This window comes from Lissotriton helveticus, chromosome 4_1 (assembly GCF_964261635.1).
Source record: "Lissotriton helveticus chromosome 4_1, aLisHel1.1, whole genome shotgun sequence".
In the NCBI taxonomy this organism is placed as follows: domain Eukaryota; kingdom Metazoa; phylum Chordata; class Amphibia; order Caudata; family Salamandridae; genus Lissotriton; species Lissotriton helveticus.
The window spans coordinates 1,438,024,438-1,438,048,190 of NC_136063.1; the positions used below are offsets into that span (position 1 = coordinate 1,438,024,438).

Consider the following 23,753-nt stretch of genomic DNA (forward strand, 5'->3'; position numbering starts at 1 on the left):
CTAGGCAGAGCGCCATTATCTGAAATTCCTCAAAACCCTTTCAGCTGTTTGTCTGTATTGTATTCAGATTGGTTGCCTCCACGTTACCTTATTGCATCAGTTCACTTCACTTTCCCTATTATGGATAGGGACAAGGTAGCAGCAGACCTCTTCGACAATCTTGCTAAAGGAATGCCCACACACCAGGCATCTGCCACTACAGGTCCTGCACCTGTGGAAGGTCTCAGGGACAAGTTTTTCAAACTAGAAAGGTTAAAAAAACAAGAAAACTCACAGTGGTGGGATGGAACCACCCTGAAGTATTACAGACGTATCAAACAAATTCCCAGAGGTTTACGTTCCCAGACCTTTCCCACATATGACAATCTGGATATTGACCTCATGGTCAAGTGGGAAGAGTCTCTCAACCAGAATTCCATGAATCTAATGGATATATTAATAGAGAGTGCGGAACGAAAGTCTGCTAAACTCTTATTAGAGATATCCACCTTGGAACAAGAGATCAAGGATCTCAACAAACCGGAATCCACTGTCAAGAACTACACCACTTTGGATGAAATTCTCCTCAAACACCAGGCAGACATCAAAACCAGGAAGGCACGACAAATCAAAAGGGATGAGTCTGACTACAAAAATGGGAGGGTTTATACTTATGACCAAAAATATGATTCACTGATTCCCAAATCCAGACAAGGTTCCCAAATGGGTAGATCCACTGCAGCTAGCTCAGTAACTTCGAGCACTTCCTCGCTTAATTCTGTAGGACTTGTGGAATCAGAGAACGAAAGAACAGAAAACACCGATCTCACTAATATGCCCTTTTTTTTAGAGATGGAACGCATCAGAAAAGGCTACAGATCAACACTAAACAGGGGCGCCATAGACCCAAAACCCACAGGGGCAGGCGCAGCCTCAAACGAGGAATATCGAAGAAAACTCAGATCAGGCACACAAAGGAATTAGTTGACCCTGAGGACACTGTTCAAGTAATCAACCTCTCTTCCTTTTCTTTGACCCCTGACATGGTTTCTTTACTTGGCAAAGGTTTAAACTTTAATCCATACAGTACTGGTGATGTCTGTCAGAGCAAAATTGACATTTTCAAGTTTATACGAAAACTGAAATTGAAAAAGTATTTTTCCTGTAAAGCAAAGGTTACTGGTGAGTCTAGATCCTCTCCTACTGTTTGTGACAAAGAAATGTTGACGATTAAAGATATTCAAGCAACCCATCTGCTTCTTTCCTTAACAGACAGAGAAGATAGTCCGTATGATATGGAGAGGCTTCTAGAGGAGCTAGATATCGAAACAGACTATGGTCAGACCAGTGGCCTGAAAAACAAATCCAGGTGGACCCCTACTCTATCTGGGGGTAATGTTATAGATAACTTTCATAAACGTATTTTGGAGGACATCGATAAACTGAATATGAAAAACTTAAATGACAAATTCAAATATAAGGACAACTTAACAAAAGGCGAACGTTTTGCACTCTCTATTCTTAGTGATAACTCGAACATTATCATTAGGGAGGCTGACAAGGGGGGTAATGTGGTTGTGATGAATCTGGCGGATTACAATAATGAGATTTATACACAACTGAGTGACACCTCTTGCTATGAACCACTTTCTCAGAACCCTATGGGTCCTCTGACTATTCTAATTAATCAACTGTTGCTTGAATGGAAACAATCTGGCCTCTTGGACGATGACGAATACTTGTATCTGAAAGTTTTTAGACCTACTTATCCATGGCTATATACTCTTCCGAAAATACACAAAAACTTACCGTTCCCGCCTGGTAGACCTATTGTCTCAGGCATTGGGGGTCCTACAGAGAGACTAGCGGAATACGTGGACCTTTTTATAGGTCCGTTAGTGAAAAACTTACCATCCTATATCCAGGATTCGAAACACATCTTAGGAATGATGTCAGATATTGACTGGCAACCTGAAACCTTAATAGTCACAATGGATGTGGTGTCCTTATACACCAGCATCAATCCTGAACTAGGGATGCAGGCAATGGAGAAAATACTTTCCAACCGTTCAGCTTCGTTGTGGGCTCACACGAAGATGTTACTACGGATGATGGAAATCATTCTTGACAACAACGACTTTATCTTTGACCGCAAATGGTTTAGACAGACAAAGGGGGTAGCTATGGGTTCGAAATTCTCTCCCTCCTTTGCCAATTTATTTATGGGGGCCCTTGAATCCGACCTCATTTGGGGCCCTAAAGGCTCTGCATATATCGACTCCATTTTGTTTTGGGGACGTTACATTGACGATTGCTTCCTTCTTTGGTCTGGTACAATAGACTCTTTGAACTCTTTCTTTAGATACCTCAATGAAAACACATGGGGTATACAATTTACCATGCAATTCAGCAAAGAAAAGATGGAATTCCTAGATTTGGAATTTTACATTAAAGACAGCAAACTCCATAGCAGACTATACAGGAAACCCACCTCCTGTAACTCTGTTCTCCATGCCTGCAGCTCTCACCCTACACACCAAATACAGGCTATACCTTATGGTGAGTACCTGAGAGCCAAACGCAATTGCAGCGAGCCTAGAGAACTTGATGATTGTCTAACTAACATGAAAAACAGATTTTTAAAAAGAGGCTATCCCCTCCGGACTCTAAATTCAGCAGAGAAAAGGGTTCGCCGCGCCTCGAGACCAGATTGTTTAAAGAAGCGTACCGATAATGATTCCTCTACCCAAAAAATTAGACTCATTACGGAGTTTAATGCACTACACCAAACAATCTCCAAGAGTTTTAATAGACATTGGAAAATGTTAATGGAAGACACAACACTAAGAGAATGGCTACCGGTTAGACCAGCCATTACATACAAGAAGGGATGCACACTGAGGAACAAGCTTAGCCCTACCGTTCCACATAACACTTTGGCCTTAGATTGGCTCACTACACGTAGCCTGGGTTTCTATAAATGTGGTTTCTGCTCCTTATGTGTTTGGTGTAAGCATGGTACCAAGACATTCAATGGCCATGACGGGGTCACATATTCCATCAGACATAATATCACTTGCGTAACCAGATACGTAGTATATATCATTGAATGCCAATGTGGCTTGATATACGTAGGCAGCACTATCAGACCCCTTAAGGAGAGGCAGGCGGAGCATATGCGGGCTATCCAGAAAAGGGATCCCAAATATCCGGTTGCGCTGCATGTGGCAGCTTGTCAACCACTGGAGGATGAAGTAAAGGTACGTTTCTTTGGGATTGACGTCATCCCCCCTAATATTAGGGGTGGTAACAGAGAACTGACTTTGAGGCGTAGGGAGGCCACGTGGATCATGCGTTTGCAATGCGTGGAACACGGGCTTAACTATGACCCAGAGCTTCAGTTCTTTTTAGGGAATTAATTCTTCCCTCTGTTTCCACAAAATGTTGCATTTGATTGGCACATTTGCTATATGAAGACTTAACTGTAATAATGATATGGAATCGTCTGACTTAATGGGTCCTGCATGAACGATCTCATTGTAAATATGGCTACATGACTAGCTAATGTTTTCAGTTTTTGTTTCTCTTTTCTTGTGCTTGATTACCACGATGTGAAGGTTTGAATTTTTCAGTATTTCATTAAGCAATGCCAAACTGTAGCCTCATCAACCATCATAATTTGTAATCCGACTACTTTATAGGCATAATGACGTGATTGTACCAATGAATTTTGTAATGTCACGAGTCACAGCATGAATTTTTAATTTTACTCAGGGGTGCTCAAGTCATAGGTCACCACTTTATCACGACCACGTTCACAGTTATTAATAAATTTTTTATTTTTAATTTTAATTACATTTCTTTTATCACTTCATGGAATTATTGACTCCACCTTTTCAGTTTAGGCTCTTATCTTGCTAAATAGTGGCTTGCTCTCATGGTTGAGATCCTTTAGTGGACTTGACTACTGATTACAATTTCCTTTCTTAGTCTGAACGAGTAATGATTACTCGAGTTTCCAATTTGGCGACTCGGCTTAGCCCACTATTGCTTAAATAACTTCCTTTTGCCACGCATTCTAACTTAGTTGACAAGGATACATGTGACCTTTCGTATAGTTTTCACACCAGTACTTTTGCGTATGTACTGGACTGTATCCAGGGCATGCTATACAGTTATCCGGCTTGAGTTTTTATATATTTTATCTTTTGCTCAAAAAGATACACCCCTCCAACTTCATTATGCCCCTACTTCTACAACCTCTTCCGGTCTTTTACATTAACCTGTGCCGTTTTGCTTACATATGAGGCTCCGGACTACCGACATCTGTACTCCCAAGATGGCGGTCTCGGCGCGACGTGGTAATGTTATCGTTGTGGTCTAGGCAACGACCAGCCTATACTATTTCAGGCCTTCCGGTTTCCGGTCACGTGTCCGTCCATGGAACACGGCGACCGGGAACCTACGGAGGAGGGACTCCGGCTGTCAGGTAAGGACACAATGATCCGTGTACCTGCGCTTTTAATTGTCTCATCGGTTACTTTACGGAGACAACACTTAGTTTGACCTCTATTTTTATTGTTTTTCATACTCAGCCTAAAGCTACCCACGAAGATTCATATACCAAGAATCCACCTTGTAAACCCCACAGTCGGGTCCCCTCCCGGTACGGCTATTCACGCACACGTGCATAGGTATGTACTATGCGGATCGTCTAAAGTTCGGACTGTGTATATCTCACTCTGTTATGCCTAGTAAGAAGATTTTTGCTGTAGGTTTTTACACAGCCCGTTTTTCTTTCCTTTTCATGCAGTCTCCTTTTGAATTCAGACGTGCAACATTTGTGTGTTTACATTTTACCTTACTGGTGCAAGACACACTTGTCCACCCGGAACCAGGGTCTTGATCGATTAGACATATTGGCGGACCCGCCAATATCTCATCAGGGTGAGCCTTTGCAACATTCAAATTTTAGTGCACCCTGCGAAACGCGCCTATTGCCCGCTCCTATTTTTCTCCCGTTTGTTATATATACATATTCATGTATATATTTTCTTTTTTATTCTAAACGTAGATACGCCATCAACCTCGCTCCAATCCCGCATCTAACCGTGGATGCCTGAAGCTATCTACTAGGTATGCCTTAACTGCTACTAGTAGGGCTTGAGATTAGCATGTACCTTTTCTCAGACACATGTTACCACTTTATAGCATGAGATACTCACTGGCATGCCTATTGCTTTGAGCGTTGAACACTCCCACACCCTGACACCCCACAAACGCGGGTTCCTCGTGAGCATGAAACACCAAGTGATGTGATTTTACATAAGTCTATATATACTATCAATAAGTACACAAAATGGTCAATTAGATAAGGATATTTTAGCCGTTAACCACACTCTATCACCATCGTCACCAGGATGTGCTTGTGATTGCGCATGGTCCATTTATCACAAAGACGACCACTAGGCACGTAACAATCCGTCACTTTCACTTTCATGCACGTCCGTGTCATGAATTTATGTACAAAATGTGACATACTGGAATGTACTATACACATGTTTTATTTATTTTCATCAGCCCTGAAGAGTCGTGTTGACTCCACTTTAACGCGATGAAACACGTGTCGGCTGAGCTTAGATCCAATTAAAACATCATTTGAAAAAGAACTTGAACATAGAGATCTGCTGCTTTCTTTCATCTGTATTGCTACTGTTTTTCTTTTTCCTATTTTACACTGTTTTTGTGGCTGCGAGAGCATTGCTGTGTTATAGTCCTTTGGATGAGGCCGAGCTCCCCTACCACCAAAGGTGTTTCTGGACTATCCACTCTCAGGCTGCCCTGTTGTGTTTCTTCAGAGGACTCTTCATTGTTTAACACCCAGCATGTCTCTGCTAGGGATTGAAGTTGATGGAGCTTCCCCTGCAGCGAAAAACTATGTGAAAGTGAAACGGGTGGACCCAGGAGTAAGTCATACCTTTGTCCTTAAGGAAGGTGGTCACTTGGTAAACGTCTAGTCATTTTGCAGGGTGAGAGCCAACGGATCTTGGTAGAGTGATAGGAGATTAATGTTTCTGGCTTTGTGAAGTATGGTTTCTTTGAGTTGAAAGTCATATGCACATGCCAGGATGTCAACTGGACGGGTATTCTCTGCTCGCAGAGCACCCACCTTGTGAACCCTATCAATCAGTATTTCCCTGTTGGTTGGTGTTTCCAGGATTGGAGGAACAAGGCCTTTACATATACTCCAATGTCTGCACCCTCTGCTTTGTTTGGCATCCCCCTGATGTGGATGTTATTCCATCTCAACCGGTTTTCTAGGTCCTTCACATGGGCCTGCAAATTTATCTGTTGATCTCTGAGGTGAATTACTTCCTCCTGGAGTTGCTCAGTTTCCTCGGCGCAGCCAGAAACCTGGTCTTCGAGGGTGGAGACCCTGTCCCACTCCTCTGTTAGGTCCTGGCAAACCTCCTTTAGGTCCTTTGACAGGTGTCTCTTAACCGTTTGAAGTTGTCTCGGAGGGAAGAAAACAGGGCCTCCAGAAATGATTGAGTCACCAGCCCCTTCCATTCTCTATCGGCTGCTCTGGGGGTAGGAGCGGCAGCCGCTCCATGGATGGGCCCTCGGCCGGTTTGGTCCGTATCTCTTTGAGGGATCGCTCCTTTTTTGCCCATGCTGTAGTCATGATCACCATAGGCCCTGTGTAATTTACTCTGCTCGATGGGCTCTCCGCCGCAGGGTCCCCAAGAAGACAGGAAATGAAGAGTGGGAAGAGCCCCAAACCAGCGCCTCAGGACGGGAGGTCCGCAAGTATGCAGGAGCCTGGTGTCTTCGGGCAATATCTCCACCAGAATGGGGCACTGTCAAGGCCCACGTCATGCTCTCCTGGCCCTCTCCCCCTTGCCTTGCCTGGGTGCCCAATCACAGTCTCAGAAGAGGGGCTGAGATGACCCCTTACAGGCCTATGCCAACTCCAACCCAGGTCTGCCCTTTGGACTCCAGGCATTCCCAGAGCCCGCTGTGCTCAACAGGTGCCCTACCCCAGATCTCCTTTCACCTCCGCGGTCTGTGCCCAGTTTCCGTTGTTGCAGCGGAGGGTTAAATAGCGGGGTCATAGGTGTACAGTAATGGGCCTGAGGGGGCACTGGCCGGGGTTGAGGCCCAGATAGCTGCTGCGATCTCTAGGGCTTCTGTAGTGCTGGTGTCAGGCCTCAGCTGCTCTGCCGCTCCTTAGAGATATCTGTGATGATGTGAACATCTGGACAAGCTCCAGTGAAGTCATGGTCAGTAGTTGCCTCTCCTACACCGCCCGTAGTCAAGAGCCTCCAGCCATGGGGATCCTCCTAGCATCACAGTCCGGGGGCAGGCCCCCACCTCTAGCATTAATCACCAAGTGCCTTGAGTAGTGGCACCGGGATCAGTGCATTTATCTCCTTGCAGGGCAGCCGTTTGCCCCTTGTTTACAAAGCCGTGACCACCTCCATCTTGAGGGCTAGGTTCAGCGGTGGTGAGGCCCGTTGCTTTGGAATCCTGACTAGGAGGTGAGACCCCACTGCTGGCAAGGTCCTTCCAGTCCCCAGGTGCAGGCAACGTAATTGATGTAGGCAGGTCGCAGTAGGCACAGGTTTCACTGCGGGTGCTTAGGGTGGGGTGTCAATTGCTGGTTCCCCCAACCAGGCGCCTTTGCAGATATCAAAGCCCCAGTGGGACACAGCACTATCAGGAACGCCAGGACTAATGCCTGTGAGTCTTTGCCGGCCATGGTCTGTGCCTATGTCACCGCAGGCACCGCCATTTCGTGCACTGGTCCTGTGTATGCAGTGCCATTCCCCTGGGGCCAGAAGATGCCCGATCAGCAGGCGATGTCAAAAAATATCCCCCTGGGTCCTCCGGCAGGGGCTATGGTCCAGTCACACCTGTGCTGCTTCTGTCTTCGGGGATCGGGACACCAGGACTGTTGCCAATGAGCCGTAGCCATCACCATGCTGCGGCTCTCCCAGTAGCCCCCTCACCTCTGCATTCACCCCAACGAGCAGGTCTTGCAGCCTCAGCCGGCACCTCCCGGTGATATGCTGGCCCCAAAGCAGGTGAAAACACCCTAAGGCTCTTGTTGTGCGTTAGGAAGGGTGGGCGACAGGGCCTAGTCAGAAGTGGCGACGGAGGGGCGAGAAAGGCACGTCCTATCCGTCCGCCATCTTGGCCACGCCCTTTGTTGTAGTTTTAATGGAGTATTGCGTAAAAGTAATCTCTTAGATAATCTGCGGGACAATCAGCTGATTGGAGAATTCTGTAATTGGCATCATTAGCATTGTCAATTTGTAATGCAAGTAATTTTTCAGGTTAGATTGTACTTTCTTTAAAGACAATGAAAGCAACATTTAAGAAAAACATTTGGAAAACTTATTTTATTGGTTTGCTCGCCTTGTTGGTAAAACAAACAATGGAGAGAAGACAAATTTGAAGGCGAATAGTGCAATAGCATATGTTAGACCACAGAAAATTACAGATAAAATATCACAGGTGTCATAAAATTCAGATATCACATCTAAACTGCAGAGTGGATTTGCTGCACAAACACGAGAGACTTTAAAAACATGGTATTAAAGCTACCATTGTAGTCCTGATCTGTTCTAGGCCTAAACAGCAGCAGACACGTGCCAGGGCAAACAGTTTTTGACATATTGAAAATCCTACTTCTTAAATGAATGAAGTCACCTCTAAAATTTGAGTTGGAGCGCAGAAGACCTAGGTATGTAATGAATGAGACATGCTAAGTTAGTAACTAGTTTGCACCATCTCTACCATAAAAATCTTTAAATTCTACTTAGTGCACAGTCTAAATCAATCTTGCCATTTGCAACAGTCTGCTTTACGTATAGAATCCCTAAATGACTATCTTAGGTGAAGGACCAACTAGAAAAAACATTGGTGCATCATTGTATTCCATATTGAATGTTCAGTTCCTTAGTGAATCTATATTTTTGAAGTACGTACTGCAAAGATGATTTTTTAAGAGGTTCTTCCCTATAAGTCCATAGGAACCCGCTGCGACTATGATATGGATGAAGGGCCTAATTTAAATCTTGGCGCATGGTAATACTCCCGTACACCTTCTTACGATCCCATTATATCCTATAGAGATCGTACGTAATAGAGCGGACAGGTTATCCATCACGTTTGTGATGGAGTATTACATCTGCCGAGATCTAAATAAGGCCCTAAGTGTGAAAGTACCCCATCAGGTCTTTCTGGAGAGCAAAGGATGGTCTGGGTGAACTGAACAGTGAAAAATACCAGTTAGGAAGACAGAAGTTTAAAGGAATATCATTCTACATTTATCTATAGAATGTGAGGAGAGGCAAGGGATGTTGATGCCAACTGACCACACAAAGAACAGACAAGACCCTCCATCAGTGTAATGTTTATGTGAGAGCATGGACCACTGGCCTGCTTTAGACATTCGCCTGAGTGAGCTTTTGGAGAGATTGTAACTTTTGGTCATTTTGGAAACCCCCCTGAAATGGAAGTTCCTGTGATTGTCTTTTATCTTAAGTAAGGAGAGCTGCAGACCAGTTGGGATGGGTCAATTGTGGGAACTGTGTGAGGATAGGTTCAAAATACTCCACTAACCCCCGCTGACGCACTATTATCTTTTGGTCCTATGCCACCTAAAAATTATAACACTAATGACTTGAAGATGTGAAGAGGAAGAAAGAGAAGACGTCTGTTTGCTGTCTACCTGGGAAAGGACCAAAGCCCTTGTTTTCTATCCCTTGTACTCCAACTCTAGAATTGGGATTCAAAGTCCCAGGTTAGCTTGCCTCTTGTAGTTCACAGTGAAACCCAGGACAAGAAGGACATCTTTGGAGGGGAAACTCCAAACCCCATTCCCAGTGGGAACTGAGATGTGGGCTGGAGTCGTGGCTGAGACGAACGGTTGAGCTGTCTCCCACTGTATATTCTGGAAGCTGTTCCTAGCAGTTTAGAAGCTTTCGGAGTGACCATGAAGAAGAAACTGAGCAAGCTATGGATTGGTCTGTGGGCCTGAAGCAGAGGAGGTGTGTAAGTCTCCCCCCCCCCCCCACTGTGAATGTGTGTCCCGCGTCCCCTAGAAGAGCTCCTGAAAGTTTGGCACCATTCAGTGCAACCATCTCCATGCTAACTACTTTTTCCTCATCCCCCCAAACTGAGTGAGACTCAGAAATTTACCAATACCAATCTGATGTACTCAGCAAATCAGCAAAGAACGGAGTGATCGTGGGAAGTCTTGGCTTTTATCAGTGTTACTGCACGCTCCCCCCCTTCTTGCGGATAATACTGTGGGATGTTTTCCACCATGCAGGCTACATTTATTTTTATTTACTTTATTTTACCTTGTTCTTAACTGCTCCTCCTGGCCTCATTCCTGCACCTTAAAAACCCCCCTGGGGACCATCTTCACCGCCTTTGGCGGGTCCGGGATCACGGGGTATCGGGGACTGAGTGGAGCGCCATATTGGATCAGGCTGGGGCACTCTCGCGCATTCTCGCGAGATTTCGGCCAGCACAGCCTAATTTCAGCCCTCTACCGGTCGCGCAGCGGTGACGCGCAGCGGGAGCGCCTTCGCTGCGCCTGAGTCTCGCCAGAGTCCTGCCCGTCTGCGCCCGTCAGCGCTAAGGCAGGGCTAGGGCACGGAACTCTGGCTCATGCAGGATTCTATCTGCCGAGAGATTGCGCTCGATGCGCCATGAGGTAACAGGTTGCCGTCATAGCTCCTTGGACCCCCTAAGTGGGCCTTTTCATTGCCCTTCGTGCTCGTTTCTTCTTCCTAAGCCGCAGCCCATTATTAGTTTCCTATCTAGCCCCCATGGGGCTATCAAACCTTGCCCAAAGGTAGGTGGATCTATTCAAACTACCCTGAAAATTTTTCACCTTAATGTAAGATCTCTAACCTGTCACCATCAAGAAGTGTATTCGCTGATCTCGGATGATAAGCCGGATATCTTCTTTTTCACAGAAACATGGTTCAATGACCAGTCCACGGCTATTATCAACCTAGCCCTTCCGATGGGGTACACTATGTATTCCCATCATCGTAACGCTAGAGGGGGTGGTATCGCAGTTGCGGTAAAATCGCATTTTCCGTGCGCTTGGAAACCCACCACTATAGCAGGGTGTGAGAGTGCTCACTTTAACATCACTGTGACTCCTCACTTTACTTTTTCTGGACTTTTAATCTACAGGCCTCCTGGTCCTGATGGCGCCTTCCGGCTTAGCCTCCCGGAAGTAGTCGCCTCTTTAGCCTTGAAAACTGTGCACTTTACGATCATTGGTGACTTGAATCTACATATGGAAGCTCCATTGAGCAATTCGGTCCACTGCCTGCTGGCGGATCTTGAAGCATTCCAACTTAGTCAGTTGATACAGTCATCTACTCATATAGGTGGTCACCTGTTAGACCCTTTCCTGACTAATCTGACCACCAATATCTCAGTGCTTCAACCCAAACCTATGGCCAGGACCGATCATTATCTGATAGAGACCCATATACTGATTCCTAATTCTTCTTGTAGAAATAATCCTACTGACATCCTCAAACGCCCTTGGCGAAATTTAGATCCTGAGCACTTTCATCTGCTCCTGATGAGTGATCCTCCTCAACCCCCCACAGAAGTTTCCCTTGGTTATGACAATTTTTGCGAGTGGGTTAATCAAACACTGGATTCTCTCATACCAGTTAGATGGAGTAAGGCTAGATCTAGTCCCTCCAGTCCTTGGTATGACGAATCTCTTAGACAGCTTAAATCCTCTTGCAAAAAAGCTGAACGTGCTTGGCGCAAAAATTATGACGCTGGCCTTAAGTCGGCTTACCGGGCCTGCACTAGAATTTACCATCGGGCTATTTGTGCAGCCAGGGCTGCTTTTTATTCTCAAGAGATTAGGAACAGTTCTAATCCTACTAAGGTCATATTCAAGGTTTGTAATGACCTAACTAGTAAAAAGACTAATACCACCACTCTCGAAGCCTCGGCGGCCCATTGTGAGGATCTGGCCTCGTTTTTTGTGGAAAAGGTAGAAGCAATTTATAGGTCCTTCTCCCAAGCCCCTTGTATGGAAAATATTTCTGCCTCTGTTGTTTCTAAACCACTGCTTTCTATTCCTAGCCCCACTTTGGAGGAGTTTAAAGCCTTAACGATAAAGGTCAAATCTGGTTCTCCGGATGACCTCATGAGACCTTCTCAATTCCGGGAACTTGCCCAGTGCTGTTATCCCGCAATGCATAGTTTGTTGGATCTGTCATTTACCACCGGTATGGTTCCCAGGGCCTGGAAGCAGGCTACTGTTATCCCTATTCTTAAAAAGCCTGCCCTTGACCCCACTAAATCCGAACACTACCGGCCTATTTCTCTTCTCCCCTGGCTAGCTAAATTGGCAGAGTCTCATGCCAATCAGATTCTATCTTCCCATCTGCAGGAATCTAACATTCTGGATAATTCCCAGAATGGGTTCCGTGCAGGCCACAGTACTGAGACTGCACTTCTGTCTGTGGTGGAACACATTAGGAAGATGCTGGACCAGGGTCACACGGCGGCACTGATCCTATTGGACTTAAGTGCCGCCTTTGATACGGTTTCTCATCAGATCCTTTAGCACCGTCTCATGGTGGCTGGAGTTGGAGAGAAGGCCCTTGAGTGGTTCCGATCCTTCCTTTCGTGTCGAACATTCAGAGTATCTACACCTCCGTTTGTCTCGGCCTCTTGCTCTGTTCATCAGGGTGTTCCGCAGGGATCGGCACTTAGTCCTACCCTTTTTAATTTATATGTTCAGCCTCTGGCGGAGGTAGCACATAGTTTTGGTCTCACCATGGTGTCATACGTCGATGATACACAGCTGGCGGTGGCACTAAACGGTGATTCCACTATGGATGCCCCTACCTTTCAGTCCGCCCTTAAAGCGGTGGCGGGCTGGATGGCGAACAATAGATTGCAACTCAATGCCTCTAAGACCGAGGTTATCATCTTTGGTAGGGAAGGTGGACTCTGGGGAGATCAATGGTGGCCATCTGAACTGGGCCCTGTCCCCATCCCTGTTGCTGAAGCTAGAAACCTCGGAGTGTGGTTCGATGACAAACTTTCCTTCTCTGCTCATACAAAACGTGTAGCTGGTATCTGTTTTGGCGCTCTGCATTGCCTTCGACCAATCTTTAAGTTTTTCGATGCAAACACCAGACAGATTATAGTCCAAGCTCTGGTTCTTACCAGACTGGACTATGCCAGCTCTCTGTTTCTGGGCTTGAATCAAGCTGAACTGGCACGCCTTCAGAGGGTGCAAAATGCGGCGGCCAGGATGCTTGTTGGCCTTCCGAAGTTTGTCTCTGCCCGCCGCACTATTTGAGATCTACACTGGCTGCCTGTAGGGCAAAGAATCAAGTTTAAAGCATTGTGCTTAACTTTTAAAATTTTTAAATTTGCATCTCCTCCTATCCTGTCACAGGTTGTTCAACACTACATCCCGTCCAGAACCCTTCGATCCTCTGGCTCAAATCTTGCCATAGTGCCCCGCTTTAAAAGAGCTAGAATGGGCGGACGCTCTTTTTCAGTGTTGGCGGCGGCCCTTTGGAATTCTTTACCTATCACCCTTCGTGATATACCTGATCTGTTTCTTTTTAGGAAGGCACTAAAAACCTTCCTATTCTCCTCAGTTTAACCCCCGCTGTTTCTTTTAACTCTGTTGTGTTGTGTTCACCATCTCTGGAAAGCGCCGGGACGCCTCTTGGCTGCGGCATCTGAGCGCTATATAAAATAAAATAACATAACATAACATAACATGTGTAAGGAGGCTTGGCTCTGCAGCCTTCCATCTACGAGGAGTGCTCAAGTCAGAGGAAGCCCTCATCTAAACTCATGGTCTGGGGTTCAAGCCTTCAGCTGAACTCATGTGTGCATGAGGGGCAGCTAAGGGGCCACACCCACCACACTCATAGACCAGCTCCCACTGCTGGCATTATTAAAAAAATGTGAGCAATCCGTGAGCCAGACTCGAAGGGCCATTTCATTCTCCATGACTTCGAGCACAAGATAACATTGCACAGCCGGGGTGAGTAAGTAAGCTGGTTGGACAAAATTATAATTGACTTAAAATGATCCTATGTGAATCTTAGTATGATCCAGACTCACTCACGGCTCACAATACTCGCAAGGGGGGGGGGTCGCGTGGGGGTAAGTGCATGGGGGGAAGTTTTAAATAAAAAGAAAACTTACCGGGTCTGCGCAGCCTCTGCTGCTGGGCTGGCCTGGGTCCTGCATTGGCGCGTGGCGCCTTCAACTTCTTCCGAGCAGGTCTAGGAACAGCCACGTCACTGGCGACAACCCCTCTCAGCCAATACAGACACTGCTCCAGCAGCACCAGGATTGGCTTAGCAGGGATACTCGCCGCCCTGCCGCCCATTAGGAGACCGAGGGTTGTGGCGTTGATCAACGCTCGCTCTCCTAATGCGCAGCCGCCAGCTAGACTCAACACTAGTGCGCATGACTGGGCTGGTCGGAAAATTCTCCGACCTAAACTCAGCAAGCGCACTTGTGCAGCTGCCTACTGTGTCAGCATGACGCCAGACCGCCCACCCCCTTCAGGCGATCAGGCGTCATGCTGACTGACATGTATTGTCAGTTCAGCCTGAGCATCCGCCCAGAGAGCTGCGTAGCTTGTGGGTCAACCCCCCAGCGCCCCAATGGACACACCACCACTTTGCATCTTAGAACTGACTGTTGATATCAGGGCCTAATGGTGCCAGGGAACTTCAGCTGTTATTTCTCGTTAACCATCAGAAATGCATTTGCATTTTTAACTTTCGAGGTCCATATACCCGTTGGCCACGACTAGATCCAGTTGAAACCATATGCAACTGGTCATATTGAAGGTTTAGGAAGGTTTAGGGGAGAGGAGTTGGCCTAACGGCTAGGGCGGTGGACCTTAAATCTGGGGAAATAATGCTGAACATCCTGTGATTCTGGGCATGTCACTAAACTCCCCGTGCCTAACAAAAATGAACGTGTCCTCAAGTAATGCAACTGGTGCTATGTAAACCGCTCTGATACCCGCACTAGTGTTTTTCTAAACTTTTTAGAATGTATCAAAGAATGTACATTTTCTCTTTGTCTGCGACCTTCAAAGTGCCTGGCAACACCGATTTTCAATAATTTGCCAATATATCTCCTTTCTGTTCCAGGTTTTAGCTCATTCAAGAAATCAATATGGAGCAGCTAAAATCAGCAACCAATGAATTCTGTTTGAAACTGTACAAAGAGATTGCTAAAAGCAAGAAAAATGAAAACATCTTCTACTCTCCATATAGCATCGCCTCTGCAATAGCAATGGTCTACCGGGGAGCTGGAGGGAACACTGCTATCCAGATGGGTGAGGTAGGTGTCAGTGTCAACAGAGCTGCTTCCCCTACTGTGCGCAGGGTCAAGACTGATTTGCATGTGGCTGGGTCCAAACTGGAATGACATAGTGAGCAAAAAAACGATGGATTTAGGCCCAGATCTCTGTACTGGGGTGAATGTATGATATTGTTCTGCATGCTGTCCATCAATTGTTCTTTTTGCAGTTGTCACCCCGAGTGGGACGGGTCTGCCCAGACGTGGGTCCCGTGTTCTCCATGCCACTAGAGTCAAGCTATCCTGGCTGAAGAGGGCTGAAAGCCCGAAACTGGTCCCAGGATGCTTGTTTCCAGTCCAGGGAGACCTGGCCTGGCAGTTCGGGCTGGGCTGTTCCCATTGGGTGCAGAGACAAGACTGATTTGCATATGGCTGTGTCCAAACTGGAATGGCATGGTGAGCACAAAAACGATGGATTTAGGCCCAGATCTCTGTACTGGGGTGAATGTATGATATTGTTCTGCATGCTGTCCATCAATTGTTCTTTTTGCAGTTGTCACCCCGAGTGGGACGGGTCTGCCCAGACGTGGGTCCCGTGTTCTCCATGCCACTAGAGTCAAGCTATCCTGGCTGAAGAGGGCTGAAAGCCCGAAACTGGTCCCAGGATGCTTGTTTCCAGTCCAGGGAGACCTGGCCTGGCAGTTCGGGCTGGGCTGTTCCCATTGGGTGCAGAGACAAGACTGATTTGCATATGGCTGGGTCCAAACTGGAATGGCATGGTGAGCACAAAAACGATGGATTTAGGCCCAGATCTCTGTACTGGGGTGAATGTATGATATTGTTCTGCATTCTGTCCATCAATTGTTCTTTTTGCGTTTCTCTTTTGTAACGTGTTGCAAGTGACACACATGTAATAAATACAGCGTCTGCCAGCTGAATATAGACCCACAGCCATATTTTTGAAAATGCATTGAGCCCTTTTTCAGCAATTCTGGGCAGTCGTGCACTGAGCAGTTCAATTGTGTAGCAACATTTACATCAACCGACCAGTGTGAAAATTACATGTGCACTGACCGGTGAAAATGATATTTTGCATCAGTCTGTAGGTTGAAATGTAGGTGGAATTTACTTAACCTGGCTCTCACTCCCCATAGTGTTTTTGCCACCCTGTGTACAAATGTCATATGTTCAACTAATGAATTTATTCATACATGAGAGGGATGTGACTAACAATGATTAAAGGAATAAAGCAATCGGAAAACTACGCAATTTATCTAAAATTTAGAAGGCAATTGCTAAGAAAGATGTGTTCTTTATGTTATGACCAAAGAAATTCAATATTGCCTTTTCTTTGAGACAAAAGACGATAGAGAAAAAACGCAAAAGATTTCACAACTGAGACGCACTGTGCACTAAAGTTCTTTGTGGTGTGGAAACATCCTTAAACGTGTTGTAATGGGGAGAGGCGAGAAATCTCCACCCATCGTTGCCTGCCCTATTGTCCTCAAGGGACCTCACAAAAACTATTTACCACAAAGTGCATGCACTACAAAACCTTTTGAGAATATAACACCACACAAAGCCTGTTTTGAAAGGGTGCAGCCATTTTAGGTCTGGCAGAGACAACTTTAGCTGTTCTGCAGAGCTTAAAGAATCTATGCATAGAGTGTGGGACAAAACCTCCCACCCCCCGCTGGGATCAGTTGTTTTAATTGGCATTCACATGTTGATTAGCCCACATGTATCAGTCATTAGTTGATTGGAACTCCATTCACGGTTTGGGAGTTTTGCCGGTGCCAAGGCTATTTCATTAGTTTAATTAGTGCATACGTCCATATAGAAATAAGCATCCTATTTTTTTATTGTGCCCATCTTCAAAGATGACAGCTTGTTCACAATTTCCCAGGAAAGTCAATTTACTTGTAACCGAAATCCATTAGCAGCCATTACTCCGTTAACAGATGTACTGTAATTATAAGTAGGTGCACAGCTTGGGCACTCTGGTGCAAACAATCACACATATAGAAACATGTTGAAGTAGCCGCCGCACAGGTTGATGAGCTTGGATTGGTTGCAGAAACGTTTGCCGGGATGTATGATGTTACAACGCATGCTTTTACCACGCATTCTGTTACAACGCGGTTTTTACAACGCATACCATTACAACGCATAGCGCTTTGGGGTGCTGGATAGTGAATAGTTTAATTTACTATTCCAACTCCAGTCCCCGTGGACACTAGGGAAGGTGTTGGATAGTAAATTAAATCTATTCCCTATCCTAGAGCGCCCCCCAGCGCAATGCGTTGTAATGGTTTTCGTTGTAAAACCTGCGTTGTAATAGCACTGCGTGGTAAAAGTTGCGTTGTAAAGGATGTTTACCGTTTGCCGTGTTTTACAGTGCTGTGAGAATTGTTGTTGTTTATCGGCTTTTGGCATTGACTGTGTAAACTTTTGGAAGCTATTCATTGGATGTGAGGCCCTGGAGAATGCAAAAGCCCCTTGCACAGAATTGGCCTGATAGATTTACCCTTTTGCATCAGTGGAGGGTCTCTGACTCTGCTTTTATATAATTGAAGTTGTGGATGGATGGTTGAGGGGCTCTGTTAAAGGAAAACCACACCCTCGGCCTCTAAAAACATATATAAAAGATCCCAATTCCTCTATCCATTTATGCAGTCACTCATTCATAAATCTATACAGCCATCTTTCCTTGCATACACTCATTCATCCGCACTCAGACCACTCACCCATCAATCCTTGCACTGACTTGTCCCATTCTTTCTTCCCACTGTTGACTTATTCATTCATTGATCCACTCACCCATCCACACAACCGCATACATAAACTCATCAATTAATGAAACACTATCACTTGTAAGATTTGCCTATATTCTTTACAAATGATTGTTTATTGTGCATCAGAACTGTTTACATATATCTGACACCAATCAGATATTGATACTAATTATGCAAATAGCACCAAGAGGTGTGCAATCTACCCTGAAGAATGAGGGGGCTATCTGCCTTATGTTCTTGCTAGTTACACCCAGCCACTAAAGCTAAAACTCCATCAGCTTGACACTTGTCACTCCCTCCCATCAAACCTGAGTTCTAAACCTCAACATGAGGGGCACACTAGCAGTTGTAACATCCAGTATGTCTGTATGTCCTGCCCCAGGAGATGCCAAGCTGGTACTTTTCCAGATGCTCCAAACTAAACCACTGAGCCTGTTGAGGACGAAGGGTTACACCGCACTCCCCAGCCGCCTGGACAGACCAGGGGGCATATTATCAAGGACCGGTGTTAAAATTATCGCCGTTTTATCGGCAGGACACTGCGGATAAAAAGGCGATAATGGGCTTGATAATACGCCCTTGTTCATTCCCATAGAAGCCCATGTTAACACAAGAACATGGGCTTTATGGGAATTAACAAGGGCGTATTATCAAGACCATTATCGCCGTTTTATCAGCAGTTTCCTGCCGATAAAACAGCGATAATGTTAACACCAGTCCTTGATAATATGCCCCCTAGATCTGATTAAAAGCGCTGGTAAAGGCTGGCTTTACTAAAATACAGATCTGTTGCAGCAGGCATATTAAACCTCTGCGCTTCTTTATGGCAAGTCAAAACTGCCACTCCATCTATCTGTCCAGCAGGAACAATAATTGCAAGAGTTATCATGACATTTTTATTGCTGCCTGAAAGTTGGACTCCCAAGGAAGTCTGTAGTAGGTGGTTTTAAATCATACGTTATTGCTACACTGATGGCCCCCCGCTCCCACCCAAGTCAGTTTCCCCACTTCAGTTCAGCGTCAAGTAGCGTAACGAAACTTGAGGGGGCTCCCCTGCAAAGTACATAGAGGGTCCCCCTCTGGACTCACATAGGAGTTCCCAGACCAGGGTACAGTGCTGAGGGGGCCCCCTGGAGCTCGCCCTCACTCCAGGGGCGGCTCTTGGCTCATGGCGGCCTTGGGCAGGGAGCGTAGGTAGGGGGCCCCGGAAGAGGTGGTCCGGGCGGGGCGGAGCGCGGAGGCCAGTGAAGAGGAGGGGGGGGGTCAAGGTGTTTGGAAGTGGAACAGAGCCGGAGGCTGCCAAATCCCTGCCAGGGGCCGCCACGCAAATATGTATCCATCCTCAGAGGATTATTATATTAGGGATATATATTGGCGTGGTGGCCCCTGGGGTTTGGTGGCCCTGTGCAGGTGCACAGCTTGCACATGCCTAAGGCTGCCCCTGCTCACCCACACTGCAGGGGCTGGGTGGCCTTTATTATGCCATTATCAGCACCGGTGCAGCTGCACTAGAAGCACCAGTCGCAGCGCCTTAACACCTTCTCTGCGGCATGAATTCTGCCGCGGTGCTGGGACATTCCATTCGCGGGCATGGCTCAGACGGCCCACGGCCGTCGTGCACACACACCCACCGTGACTCATGATGGCGGGGGTCCATCATAAGCACGGAAGAGGCTAAAGCCAGCCCTGCTTCAAATAAAGAACCCATTTACCCACTGCTCGCATAGGCATCAGGATGTGGTTGTAAGTGAGTGAACCCTCAAAATTGAAACGCTAGTGCAGGACTTGCAACACGGGTAATGCACACCCTGATGTGCAGACACACCTGCTCTGCAAATGGTACTGTTTTGTACAAGCAGTGAGTGAATTATTTTCGATGCAGGCTATTAGGTTCTCACTTGTAGCACATCTGATTGTCCTGCTGCTTTTAGTCACGTAGCCCCGTGGCAGCATTTGTGATATATTTACTCAGCACACTGAAATTGACAGGTATTATTACTATAAGCAGGCAAGTGATACATTGGATGGTAAAAAATAGTTTAGGTGTAACATATAATTACCAGATGGGTGTGTGCCACCCCAGAGGCAATGCAAATGTAGAAGGGCGGGACAGAGTTTAACCTAGGTGAAGATACAAACAGCAGTTACTGCTCAGCGTTTGAGCAATTTGCAATTTTTATTGGGTAAAAAAACTTCTCCATGGACACCTATGCTGATCTCCCAGTAGCTGGAAATGCTAGTTCAGGCAAGAAACAGCAGCTTTGCTTGTTTTCTCTCATTAAATTGCTTTAGCCCAAGGGGCAAAATGGAGCACCGAAACATTTATTTTATTTATTTATTTATTGGGCTTTTAAAGCGCGACAGCTACCCAAAAAGGGTTTCCCGGCGCTAAGAGACATTTAACCACATGGACAGAACGAAAGACTCTGGGGAGAGGCCATGTTGATGGAAAAGAGATATAGGGTCCATTGCTCAGCCCTTCTTTTTCAAATCTTGTGGTAGGGAGATACTAGTAGACCTATCTTATCTCACCCACATACAATTTTAATATAAGTCTTACAGTTTAACAAAGGGAGAAAATAAAAGTCGACATAAGTGAGATACCTGCACCCAAAGTAGGGAACTGAACTAAGAGGCCGTACAACCAGGGACCAATACTGTTCTTGAATAGATCCCAGTGCAAGATATGGAACCCACTGATGAATATACCACACTTGGTAGATGAGTGTTCATCATCCTATACGAGTGCATGAATGTGTATATTAATTCCATAAGAGGTTTGGCTGTTGCTTTCAAGAGTTTTGTACTTCTTGTATGTTCATGGAAGTCGCACAAAAGTTGATTACCACCTCTCACTCACTCTTGTGTTAGCTACCTGTGTTGTACCTGTCCAGTATGTGTGAGAGAATCGCCTTCTGTTCCTTCTGCTACTGCCACATGTCCTTAACTTACTTTTGTTAAGGGAGGCTGCGCTGCTGCTAACCATGTTACTTTTTGATTTATATGTGAAAAAAGTATGTTTTTTAATGTAGTAGTTGGCTTTGTAAATTAGCTGACAAGACAACTTTGTAAAAATGTACAACTTTGTACAATTCTAAAACATACCTGACGAGTGGTCAATTCTGACATTTTAGTCAACAGCAGTTTTATAGGCTGGGGGTTTGAGCCCCTCGTGAAACTGTTAAAAAAAACTACAAGACCCTCAATGCAACATGTGGTTGGTCGAAAAAAACAAAAAAATTATGGTATCTTATGTCATAGTGTAATAATTTATAGCTTCATAGTTGTAAAATATAGACTAAAATTTAGGTCCAGGCTTTTTTTACTTTTTTCTCTGTAGACTATCATGTGTTGAACAGCACAATGGGTGAGAGGGCAGAGAACGCCTTTCAGGTGCAGTTGCGAGCATGTCACTGCTAATGGGCTAACAGTAACACTCCTTAGAAAACGTGCAAAAGGCGTCATTTACCAGAACACTGTGAGCAGCCACTGTTAGGCATGTCTAGGTACTCTCAGAAAAGAAAAATAATGGCCTGCGGGCGTTATTACCCAACACATCCTCTCCTTGAATCTGGTGCGATTTAGGTGGCTTGCTTATGACACAGTGCGAAGTGCCCTGCGTGAACAAGGTGGTAGAAAAGGGGGTGGTGATGGACGGAGCATCTGAACCAATCAAACACTCACACCAGGTCAACAGATCTGGGTTTAATCCTTCACCGTTCTTTAGCCCACTCTGCCACCCCAGTTCAGACATGGCCATATGCAAATCAGTCTGACGCTGTGCCTCATGGGAACAGTCCAGCCCGAACTGCCAAGCCATGCCTTCCCTGGACCGGAAACAAGCGTGAACAAGTGCAGCACATGCTGCAGGAGCTGCCCTGTGAGGGCCACTAGTGGCCAGAGACTGCGGCACACCCAAATGCGGACATCTACAGTGATATATGGCTGTTCTTTGAGAATTATTTCCAACACAAATGGATTGTAATCTCAAATGTGCACGATTCCACTAGCAGAATTTCACGGAACACAAGTCGCATGAACATAAGTCATATTGCATGAATAGGAATGTATGTTCAATCAGACCGATGAATCTGGGATGGTTCTATATACTAATGCTTATCCTTGCCACCCACGTGAAAATTCAAAGCCCCTCTCGCTTTATTTCCTGACATCTTTTTAGATCCCAGCTATAGGACCCCAACAGAGATATAAGAGAACACCCATGCACAATCATGGCCAGACTGAGAAGAATTTCAGACTCCCATAGTCACAAATATTGTGGCTGGATTCCATTCATATGGTGCTGCCAGTGCTTGATTTGAGCAGGTGGTTGTGATGGGGGGCTGCTGCCAGTCATATTTGGGGACCGGCACTTATTTCTCTGCAACAGATATTTAACAAGATAAGATAGTGAAAAACACACAAACGACAGAGAATAAGAAAGACTGTAAAACTGTCATAAAGGGAGAACGCAGGAACCTGCAGCCGTGAAATAAATGGGCAGGGAGTGTCTAGTAGAGGATGAAAGAGGTATGAGGTGGATTTAAGACTACCAACCTTGGTATTTGGCATGCCGACGTTTAATTGCAACCGTTGCAGGATTCTGAGCAGAGCTTTGTGCACTGGCACTTTTTCACAAATTAAGCTCTGAGTGCAGCTGTGGTATGGAAATTGTCTTGTAGAGTACTGTGCTGCACATGATTCATTGGGCCATATCCTCAGCAGCCTCTGCACAGATGCTCACACTCAAACATGTAGCATTTTTGTAGAGGACGTGTCTTATTAGTTTATGCCGGGCAGTTTTGCCACTGGGCTAATACATATTTCCTTATGGTTGGTCCCTAACCTGAATGCTAGAGTGACCAAAAGTGGATGTAATTGGATCTTCCTAGAGCAATTACCAGTGGTACAGATTAACTCAACATTTCCAGTAATCACTATTTGATTTTCTCAATGAACCATCAGTGAGGTATGGTCTTGCTCAGACTGAGAATCTTGTGACTAGCTGTGCCAAAGCTGCACATCACTGGTGAGGCCCAACAAGACTGAAACATGTCTTGGGAAGCCCGTGTTTCCAGTTTTGAGAAGATGTGTTGCATCCAATAACAGCAATGCTGTTGTAAGGTACAGGTTTGCCGATTAATCAGATGAGCAGATACTGAACAGAGGTTTATAGAAGCTGCCGACATCAAGAGGTGTCCTGGACCCCGTGTATACTATATGAAGAGTGCAAAGTATCTTAAATGTATTCCTGCCATCAACGGGGAACTAATGGAGAGCGTGAGTTTGATGTGGTGACACATGCTGAGTTTCAGGTGCAATCTAACAGTCTGGTTTGTAGTATTTGTAAGCTGGCAATGAAGTACTTGGTCAAACAAATATAAATGATTTTAAAATAGTTCAGCTATGCCAGTCCAAAGCTCTTGTCAGCACCACTCAATTTCAATTTGAAGCAGTGGTAGGATTTTGAAGAGTGAAAAGAGTAAGAATAGCTGCCAATTGATACCCTTATCTACTGCACTGACCTGTGGTATAAAGGAAAGGCCAGAATCAAAGTGTATACCTACATCCATACTATCGGAGAGAACCATTGGTGGGTTCCAACGCCTGGGGTCTGGTCAA

General features: G+C 45.7%; 1 protein-coding gene across 3 annotated transcripts in view; it reads left to right on the forward strand.

The window, feature by feature from the left end:
* The window catches only part of LOC144829153 (serpin B10-like), a 185,644-nt gene that overhangs the window by 57,385 nt on the left and 104,506 nt on the right, over window positions 1–23,753 (forward strand). For all 3 annotated transcript variants that reach the window (XM_078687998.1, XM_078687996.1, XM_078687997.1), the window contains exon 2: window positions 15,186–15,378. In XM_078687998.1, coding sequence (XP_078544124.1) covers window positions 15,211–15,378 — 168 coding nt within the window. In that variant the 5' untranslated portion in view covers window positions 15,186–15,210. The remainder of the gene's footprint in view (window positions 1–15,185; window positions 15,379–23,753) is intronic.